Genomic DNA, 10,548 nt, shown 5'->3' on the forward strand with positions numbered 1-10,548 from the left:
AATTTCTCAGACATGTGATTGCATCTGAATAAAATAAGGGCACGCTTGTTTCCTGTTTTGCCCACAACGACGCAACTTCTTTTTCCCCTCCCAACCATCAACGACGCCTCTCCTCCACTCCACACTGCTACAACTCTGATCCCCTCTCCTGCCGCCGCCGTCGGATTCGCCTGTGGCGCCTTCGTCTCCTGCTCCAGCTGCATCGCCTCCGGCATCATCTCCGGGTTTTCCCTTGATATTTCAGCCCCACTTTCCCTCTTCTCTTTCAATACACACGACGTTCCCTCACCCACTCCATCTTCGGAACCAGCCGGCCGGATCTTTCGCCAGTGCCGTCATCGCCGAAGCCTTCCAGGTCCCTCATCGACAACTCAACTTTTGGTAAGGTTATTTTTCCCCTAAAACTCTGATTATTCTGTTTCAATCCCAATCCCAAACAGCATTCAAGCACGATGGTGAAAGTAAGCATTTTGTGTCGCTCTCTCCATCAATTTTTTTGGCTTGATTTTGTCGATCCTACCCCTTGTGTTGTTGCCCTGTTCATCAAAGTGATTGCTACTTGTTAGGTTATATTTCAGTTTTGATCTGATGTGGTCTATATGTGTTCATTCGAACATACATCGAATGGTTTTACTTGATTGAACATACTTGTTTGATTGGAGTCGAACGCAATTGAGTCAATTGTGTTCATCGGAGTCAAACATAAAAAGTCAAAATTGAATTCTTATTTGTTGATTCAGTGAATTTCAATTCTAGTTTTGTTCATGTTGATAGCGAATGGCTCGATATTGAGATTGGGAAGTCAGGTTTGATACCTGGATAGCGAAGATGACACAGTCGATTGGAATGATTGGAAACTATTGGCTAGTAATTATAATGAAATATTAGGTTGTTTAGTTTTCATTGTATTTTTTTGTAATATTGGGTGTAATGTTTAGCATCCTACTTCCATGGATTTTTTTTCAAAGATATGATGTTGTAATTGAAAGAAATGATACAAAAGGGTAAAATTGTCATTTTTATCATTCAGCACCAAAATTCAGAGGTTCAAACCAAACTGCATGTTAAAAATTCAGATCTTAAAAATTCAGCCCCTCTTAGAAATTCAGACCTCTTAAAAATTCAGATCTTAAAAATTCAGATCCTGCCAAACAGCCCCTAAGTTCGTACACATCTTTTTCATTTCCCTCAAAACCCTAATTTTTTTATCATCCAAAAAGCAAAAGCCTTTAATTTTACTTTTCGATGGTAACGCCTTTGGCCTGGTATTTTCTTCTTCTCTTCTGATTAAATAAACTGTTGATTTGAATGGAATTTCGGTGTGGAAAACGTTTAGCAAATTTGATCTTCTCACTATATTGTGCAGATTTTGCGTTTTAGTAAGGAATTTTGGGTTTTAAACGTGAATATCTTCAAGGGGTTTCCTTATTTATCCATGCAATGTATGTATATTCGTGTGTTTAGCCTGATTTTTAGCTGGTTAGTTGTGGTGATGACTGTGGCGGCTTGGTTAGTATTGTTTTTCGGAGTATATGCTTGCTTAACTTGCTTTTTGTTTTGATTAACTGTTGCTATTTGTGTTATGCCATCGAGTTTTGTGTGGGTGTGTCCTTTTGGTAGTACCTAACTTCATATAACCTCTCTGGTTCCAAATATGGAGCTATAAAATGACTTTTGATTGAAGCTTGTGAAGCGTTGTTTATTGAAAGCTTCAGCTCTTTATATACCCACTAATGCTCAGTTAGCTACACTATGCCAGTGTTTTTTTTATCTAAGATGACTTTGGTAACAAGGCGTATGTGACTGTGTGTTTTAGTTAAGAGCAATGATACCTAACCTTAATAAGAACCTTAATATTTGTGCTTAGAGTTCTCTTTTTCTTTGCCCCATTAGAGGTAAATATTATTATTTTTTTCTTTTTTTGAGTTAATATTCACATATATACTAGTCATAGAAATAACTAAAAAGCACAAGTAAAACAATCTCTTTTTTAATTTTTATCTAATATTTATTATCTTTGTTTTCCTTTAGGAAGAAACGGCCCAACCCAAATGCTTCGACATAATATTTTATTTGGGCCTGGCTTAGGCCCAACCATCGTCTCCTCCTTCGTCCCGGCATCCCCTCCCTAACTCCGTCGCAGCAGAAGTTGTCGTCGTTAACGGGTAATCATACATCTCTTCCGCCACAGAGGAACACAACAACCTTTCATATCGATAAACTACAATGGCGCAATCACACGTTTCTTCTCTCATATTCAACTCTCTCGTCTTCTCTTCTACAAAAATCCCTAATTCCGAACAGAATCTCCCCCTTCGTTCCAGGTATCAATTCAAACTCTTGATAATCCTTTATAGCAAAAAGCATATGTTTTTCATGGTAAAATTGTTCAGTGATTTTGGATCGACTTTATCCTCGTTGTAAATTTATCCAGGTATCAAATTTCTTGAATTGCTAAACAAACCGTGAAATTGGGAGTAGAAAATACAAAGCGTATCCATCTCCAATGATTCTCTTTACAAGATTGACGGCGGTAAAAAGAACCACCGCCACCGCCACGTTCTCCATCGGTACTGCTTTCAGAACCCTCAAAACCGCCATGACAGACCAGATGAGTAATGGCAGGGCAAGAGACCACGGAACAAACGACGATTATTTTGCTACAATTCATCACATTTCCAACATTGTGCGCCGTGATATCTACTTAGAAAGAACCCTAAATAAAATGTGCATTTCCAGAATCGTCAATTCAGAGCTTGTTTATCGTGTACTCCGCAGCTGTTCCAATTCAGGTATCGAATCTTTCCGTTTCTTCAATTGGGTTCGAACCCAACACCCCCAATACGAACCTACCACCGTTGAATTTGAAGAACTCCTCAAAATCTTAGCCAAAACCCGCCATTGGGAGACCATGTGGAAGGTCGCACACCAGATGAAAACCCAAAAACTCCCAATTTCATCATCCGTTGTTTCTTTTATAATCGAGCATTATGGCAAAAACGGGCTTATCGATCAAGCTGTTGAGCTTTTTAACAAATGCAAGAACTTTAATTGCACCCAAACCACTGAAATACACAATTCCTTACTCTTTGCCCTTTGTGAAGTCAAGAATTTTCAAGGAGCATATGCTTTGGTTAGAAGAATGGTTCGTAAAGGAATGACCCCAGATAAAAAAACTTACTCTGTTTTAGTCAACGGGTGGTGCTCTGCTGGAAAGATGAAAGAAGCCCAAAGTTTTTTAGAAGAAATGAGTCAAAAGGGGTTCAATCCACCTGTTCGTGGTCGTGATCTTTTGATTGATGGCTTATTGAATGCTGGTTATCTTGAATCAGCAAAAGGGTTAGTGCGTAAAATGACAAAAGAGGGCTTCGTATGTGATGTCACCACATTTAATACATTATCAGAAGCTATATGCGAATGGGGTGAGATTGATTTCTGTATTGCTCTCTACCATGATGTTTGTAGATTAGGGTTATGTCCTGATATCGATACTTACAAGATCATGATCACTGCAACTTCAAAGATTGGGAAGATTGATGAGGCGTTTAGTGTTCTTTATAGATTAATTGAAGATGGGAATAAACCGTTCCCGAGTTTATATGCTCCGATTTTGAAAGGGCTTTTTAGGAATGGAAGGTTTGATGATGCGTTTAGTTTTTTTAGTGATATGAAGGTGAAAGGGCATCCACCAAATCGACCTGTTTATAGTATGATTTTGAAGATGTGTGTGCGTGGTGGGAGATATGTTGAAGCTGGTAATTATTTGATGGAGATGATTGAGTTTAAATTGTCACCAATGTCACGACATTTTGATATGGTGACTGATGGATTAAAGAATTGTGGGAAACATGATATGGCTAAGAAGATAGAGCAGTTGGAAATATCACTTCGGGGTATGTGATTGTGAGGTGTTACATTGGTTTTGTGATCATTCATACAATTGTTTTGTTTAGTTTTATATTATATACCCCAATGATTAATTGATTATCATTACCTTAGTGAAGTATGAGTTTCTATTTTCAGGCTTAAACATTGTGATGTAATTTGCGATATCATTGTCATATGTATCATTAAAGCCTTGTCCCTACAAAGATTGACGTCGATTTGTGTGGAAGAAAGGGAATTTTCTACAGTAAATGGTAAAACAAGTATTTTGCATTTGACTAGTAAAAGTCTCTGACTAAATAATAAATAAACCTTATCCAAGCCCTAACATGTAGGTTTATAACCTGTATTCAAGAATTTCAAATATAATAAGGGGCCCAAGAGGGGATATTAGGTTCATTAAGTCGGAGGTTGGTAGGTGGATTCACTTTTGTTTTGGGAGGAGAAGTTGTTTCATAAACACTCGAAGCCTAAAGTAGTATGAAATTTCACATGATGAGAAAAAATGTGATGAGTGTGTGTGAGGCACATGGAGTAAGGAGGCGAGGCGTTGTTCATCATGTACAACGATGCGTGGGACTCGAGAGCACAACCGATGAGGTGCACATCAAGCATGACATGATTTGTGTGGATGAAGTAATTATAAGTTATTGATGTATTGATATTTAATATTTTACAATGATTTAAAATTAAATATTAATATATCGTTGACTAGGTTAGGGAAGCTTCAAGAACCTTTGATGACCGTTGGCATTGATTACGAGACGTTCTTTTTCTCTGGTCTGCTCATTGTTAGATGCACTGATAAACAATCACTTATTGGCTTAGTTGGTTGTGAATGAAGACATGGTAAACACTCCACATGATTAAACCAAGTTAATTCAAATCCTACCCAAACCACAGAAGGACTGATCAGGAGAAGGGTTCGTGATGTACTACAATGTCTTCGCATATCGCGCAAAGAGCGAGCCCCTCCCCCAAATCCTCGCATAGCGGGGGGCCGGGAAACCCATTTTATTAATATATCTTCTTCTAGCTAATAAATTATAATTACCTCATCCAAACAAGTCATACGAGATGTGCAACTTGCCTCCATAAGTTCAAGTTGATCTCTTATTACATGCACGCTTTTTTCAACCAAGCTGTTCAAGTTAGTGGTGGGATCAAATGAAAATGACATTTTCGTCGAGAATTTCATTTCTATTCGGGGATTAGAGAACCTTGTTTATTTATTTGACTTATGTATATGTAAAGTGTTTATATTGCTAATTTTCTCTTTATGGGCACCCTTGTCTCTTTTAATAATCATTTCTGCATATTAAAATAAATCAATGTGGTTTATATCCCATATTGGAATTGGAACTCCCACACTTGGAATTGGAACTCCCACACTAAAGACTCTTGTCTTGTATGCACAAAAAAAAAAAAATAATAATAAATAATAATAATCATGAGGGAACAACTTTGCTACGCCGTGGGGCCAATGTTTTAAAAACATGTTTTTTAGTTGAACCGGTATGGTAACCGGTTTAACCGTCAGATCAACCGGTTTCTATAATTTTCATCTTTTTTCCTATTTTCCTACACATATATACATACATATATAAATCATGAATTTAACGTTTACAAGTTCAAATATTAAAAATACACATAAAAATAAGTTGTAGATCAATCCAAATACATTAAAATAACACATAACCATAAATTTTAGTGTTTTACATCAATCCATATATGTCAAAAAAGAAAAGAAAATATAATACCGAAACAAAATACAATATAGTTTTAGATGAATACAAACACATAAAAAAAACTTTATAATATTTATCATATGTTTTAATTTGGAGAAAACTAAATAGATTTGAAAAAAACGACCAAAGTTTATTATGCAAATGGTTTTTTCCATGTGTTTTTATTCGGTTTAACCAGTTTAACACATAAAAAAAAACTTTATAATATTTATCATATGTTTTAATTTGGAGAAAACTAAATAGATTTGAAAAAAACGACCAAAGTTTATTATGCAAATGGTTTTTTCCATGTGTTTTTATTCGGTTTAACCAGTTTATTTTGACCAGTTTAACCAGGGTTTTCTAAAAACCGGTTGGTTCAATCCGGTTCAAAAATCAACGTAAAATCGGTGATAGTTAAATCACTATCTTCTCCGGTTTTCGGTTCGATCGACTGGTTCAAACCAATTTTTAAAAGATTGATTGGTCATATTTGCATAAGTGGAGTCTAAGCCCAAAGGGATTCCCTTTAGATAAGAGTGATTGTCATCCCAATCCAACTAAATATTTGATTTTGTGTTTCATTGCTTTTAAGAGTTATTACTTATTTTATGGTTTCATCTTTAGCATATCTAAACTAGTTTGATATAAAAGGCTTGTTATAGATAACTTACGGATATATATATATATATATATATATATATATATATATATATATATATATATATATATATATATATATATATAAAGAGAGAGAGAGAGAGGTAAGTTCAATTGAGAAAAAATAAAATGTTCAGAATGGAGTAATCAACCTCAACCAATCATTCTTATATATGTAAAATACATTTAGATAAAGTCATTAAGGTACATTTTTATTCTGGATCGTTCATCTGTTCTTCATCAACATCATCAGTTATTCATTCATCTGGATCGTTACTCTGTTCTTCATCAAGATCGTTTGTTCTGTTGGAAAATTTAGTATAAATATTTATATTTTTACTAACTTTGGACAAAGAAAAAAAAAGCATACAACATAAGAACCTTAATATTTGTGCTTAGAGTTCTCTTTTTTCTTTGCCCCATTAGAGGTAAATATTATTATTTTTTTCTTTTTTTGAGTTAATATTCACATATATTAATAAAATGGGTTTCCCGGCCCCCCGCTATGCGAGGATTTGGGGGAGGGGCTCGCTCTTTGCGCGATATGCGAAGACATTGTAGTACATCACGAACCCTTCTCCTGATCAGTCCTTCTGTGGTTTGGGTAGGATTTGAATTAACTTGGTTTAATCATGTGGAGTGTTTACCATGTCTTCATTCACAACCAACTAAGCCAATAAGTGATTGTTTATCAGTGCATCTAACAATGAGCAGACCAGAGAAAAAGAACGTCTCGTAATCAATGCCAACGGTCATCAAAGGTTCTTGAAGCTTCCCTAACCTAGTCAACGATATATTAATATTTAATTTTAAATCATTGTAAAATATTAAATATCAATACATCAATAACTTATAATTACTTCATCCACACATATCATGTCATGCTTGATGTGCACCTCATCGGTTGTGCTCTCGAGTCCCACACATCATTGTGCATGATGAACAACGCCTCGCCTCCTTACTCCATGTGCCTCACACACACTCATCACATTTTTTCTCATCATGTGAAATTTCATACTACTTTAGGCTTCGAGTGTTTATGAAACAACTTCTCCTCCCAAAACAAAAGTGAATCCACCTACCAACCTCCGACTTAATGAACCTAATATCCCCTCTTGGGCCCCTTATTATATTTGAAATTCTTGAATACAGGTTATAAACCTACATGTTAGGGCTTGGATAAGGTTTATTTATTATTTAGTCAGAGACTTTTACTAGTCAAATGCAAAATACTTGTTTTACCATTTACTGTAGAAAATTCCCTTTCTTCCACACAAATCGACGTCAATCTTTGTAGGGACAAGGCTTTAATGATACATATGACAATGATATCGCAAATTACATCACAATGTTTAAGCCTGAAAATAGAAACTCATACTTCACTAAGGTAATGATAATCAATTAATCATTGGGGTATATAATATAAAACTAAACAAAACAATTGTATGAATGATCACAAAACCAATGTAACACCTCACAATCACATACCCCGAAGTGATATTTCCAACTGCTCTATCTTCTTAGCCATATCATGTTTCCCACAATTCTTTAATCCATCAGTCACCATATCAAAATGTCGTGACATTGGTGACAATTTAAACTCAATCATCTCCATCAAATAATTACCAGCTTCAACATATCTCCCACCACGCACACACATCTTCAAAATCATACTATAAACAGGTCGATTTGGTGGATGCCCTTTCACCTTCATATCACTAAAAAAACTAAACGCATCATCAAACCTTCCATTCCTAAAAAGCCCTTTCAAAATCGGAGCATATAAACTCGGGAACGGTTTATTCCCATCTTCAATTAATCTATAAAGAACACTAAACGCCTCATCAATCTTCCCAATCTTTGAAGTTGCAGTGATCATGATCTTGTAAGTATCGATATCAGGACATAACCCTAATCTACAAACATCATGGTAGAGAGCAATACAGAAATCAATCTCACCCCATTCGCATATAGCTTCTGATAATGTATTAAATGTGGTGACATCACATACGAAGCCCTCTTTTGTCATTTTACGCACTAACCCTTTTGCTGATTCAAGATAACCAGCATTCAATAAGCCATCAATCAAAAGATCACGACCACGAACAGGTGGATTGAACCCCTTTTGACTCATTTCTTCTAAAAAACTTTGGGCTTCTTTCATCTTTCCAGCAGAGCACCACCCGTTGACTAAAACAGAGTAAGTTTTTTTATCTGGGGTCATTCCTTTACGAACCATTCTTCTAACCAAAGCATATGCTCCTTGAAAATTCTTGACTTCACAAAGGGCAAAGAGTAAGGAATTGTGTATTTCAGTGGTTTGGGTGCAATTAAAGTTCTTGCATTTGTTAAAAAGCTCAACAGCTTGATCGATAAGCCCGTTTTTGCCATAATGCTCGATTATAAAAGAAACAACGGATGATGAAATTGGGAGTTTTTGGGTTTTCATCTGGTGTGCGACCTTCCACATGGTCTCCCAATGGCGGGTTTTGGCTAAGATTTTGAGGAGTTCTTCAAATTCAACGGTGGTAGGTTCGTATTGGGGGTGTTGGGTTCGAACCCAATTGAAGAAACGGAAAGATTCGATACCTGAATTGGAACAGCTGCGGAGTACACGATAAACAAGCTCTGAATTGACGATTCTGGAAATGCACATTTTATTTAGGGTTCTTTCTAAGTAGATATCACGGCGCACAATGTTGGAAATGTGATGAATTGTAGCAAAATAATCGTCGTTTGTTCCGTGGTCTCTTGCCCTGCCATTACTCATCTGGTCTGTCATGGCGGTTTTGAGGGTTCTGAAAGCAGTGCCGATGGAGAACGTGGCGGTGGCGGTGGTTCTTTTTACCGCCGTCAATCTTGTAAAGAGAATCATTGGAGATGGATACGCTTTGTATTTTCTACTCCCAATTTCACGGTTTGTTTAGCAATTCAAGAAATTTGATACCTGGATAAATTTACAACGAGGATAAAGTCGATCCAAAATCACTGAACAATTTTACCATGAAAAACATATGCTTTTTGCTATAAAGGATTATCAAGAGTTTGAATTGATACCTGGAACGAAGGGGGAGATTCTGTTCGGAATTAGGGATTTTTGTAGAAGAGAAGACGAGAGAGTTGAATATGAGAGAAGGAACGTGTGATTGCGCCATTGTAGTTTATCGATATGAAAGGTTGTTGTGTTCCTCTGTGGCGGAAGAGATGTATGATTACCCGTTAACGACGACGACTTCTGCTGCGACGGAGTTAGGGAGGGGATGCCGGGACGAAGGAGGAGACGATGGTTGGGCCTAAGCCAGGCCCAAATAAAATATTATGTCGAAGCATTTGGGTTGGGCCGTTTCTTCCTAAAGGAAAACAAAGATAATAAATATTAGATAAAAATTAAAAAAGAGATTGTTTTACTTGTGCTTTTTAGTTATTTCTATGACTAGTATATATGTGAATATTAACTCAAAAAAAGAAAAAAATAATAATATTTACCTCTAATGGGGCAAAGAAAAAGAGAACTCTAAGCACAAATATTAAGGTTCTTATTAAGGTTAGGTATCATTGCTCTTAACTAAAACACACAGTCACATACGCCTTGTTACCAAAGTCATCTTAGATAAAAAAAACACTGGCATAGTGTAGCTAACTGAGCATTAGTGGGTATATAAAGAGCTGAAGCTTTCAATAAACAACGCTTCACAAGCTTCAATCAAAAGTCATTTTATAGCTCCATATTTGGAACCAGAGAGGTTATATGAAGTTAGGTACTACCAAAAGGACACACCCACACAAAACTCGATGGCATAACACAAATAGCAACAGTTAATCAAAACAAAAAGCAAGTTAAGCAAGCATATACTCCGAAAAACAATACTAACCAAGCCGCCACAGTCATCACCACAACTAACCAGCTAAAAATCAGGCTAAACACACGAATATACATACATTGCATGGATAAATAAGGAAACCCCTTGAAGATATTCACGTTTAAAACCCAAAATTCCTTACTAAAACGCAAAATCTGCACAATATAGTGAGAAGATCAAATTTGCTAAACGTTTTCCACACCGAAATTCCATTCAAATCAACAGTTTATTTAATCAGAAAAGAAGAAGAAAATAACAGGCATAAGGCGTTACCATTGAAAAGTAAAATTAAAGGCTTTTGCTTTTTGGATGATAAAAAAATTAGGGTTTTGAGGGAAATGAAAAAGATGTGTACGAACTTAGGGGTTGTTTGGCAGGATCTGAATTTTTAAGATCTGAATTTTTAAGAGGTCTGA

At 36.1% G+C, this 10,548-nt stretch overlaps 2 protein-coding genes across 2 annotated transcripts; one reads left to right on the plus strand and one right to left on the minus strand.

The window, feature by feature from the left end:
• Positions 1 to 2,582: 2,582 nt before the first annotated feature.
• On the plus strand, positions 2,583 to 4,030 carry LOC145113381 (uncharacterized). The gene has a single exon (XM_079049481.1). It carries the CDS (start codon positions 2,600 to 2,602, stop codon positions 3,899 to 3,901), a length of 1,302 nt encoding a protein of 433 aa, XP_078905607.1. The 5' UTR covers positions 2,583 to 2,599; the 3' UTR covers positions 3,902 to 4,030.
• A 3,593-nt stretch (positions 4,031 to 7,623) lies between these two features.
• On the minus strand, positions 7,624 to 9,607 carry LOC145113385 (uncharacterized). The gene is made up of 2 exons (XM_079049485.1): positions 9,330 to 9,607; positions 7,624 to 9,219 (listed from the first exon to the last, which is right to left on the minus strand). Exon 2 carries the CDS (start codon positions 9,145 to 9,147, stop codon positions 7,753 to 7,755), a length of 1,395 nt encoding a protein of 464 aa, XP_078905611.1. The 5' UTR covers positions 9,148 to 9,219; positions 9,330 to 9,607; the 3' UTR covers positions 7,624 to 7,752.
• Between the last annotated feature and the right edge of the window lie 941 nt (positions 9,608 to 10,548).

This window comes from Lactuca virosa, chromosome 5 (genome assembly GCF_052849685.1).
Source record: "Lactuca virosa cultivar CGN04683 chromosome 5, Lactuca_virosa_CGN04683_v6, whole genome shotgun sequence".
NCBI lineage: Eukaryota > Viridiplantae > Streptophyta > Magnoliopsida > Asterales > Asteraceae > Lactuca > Lactuca virosa.

Bases quoted from the DNA above. Each gene is read 5' to 3' on its own strand.
- LOC145113381 (XM_079049481.1), top strand. From the start codon at position 2,600: ATGACAGACCAGATGAGTAATGGCAGGGCAAGAGACCACGGAACAAAC.
- LOC145113385 (XM_079049485.1), bottom strand. From the start codon at position 9,147: ATGATTCTCTTTACAAGATTGACGGCGGTAAAAAGAACCACCGCCACC.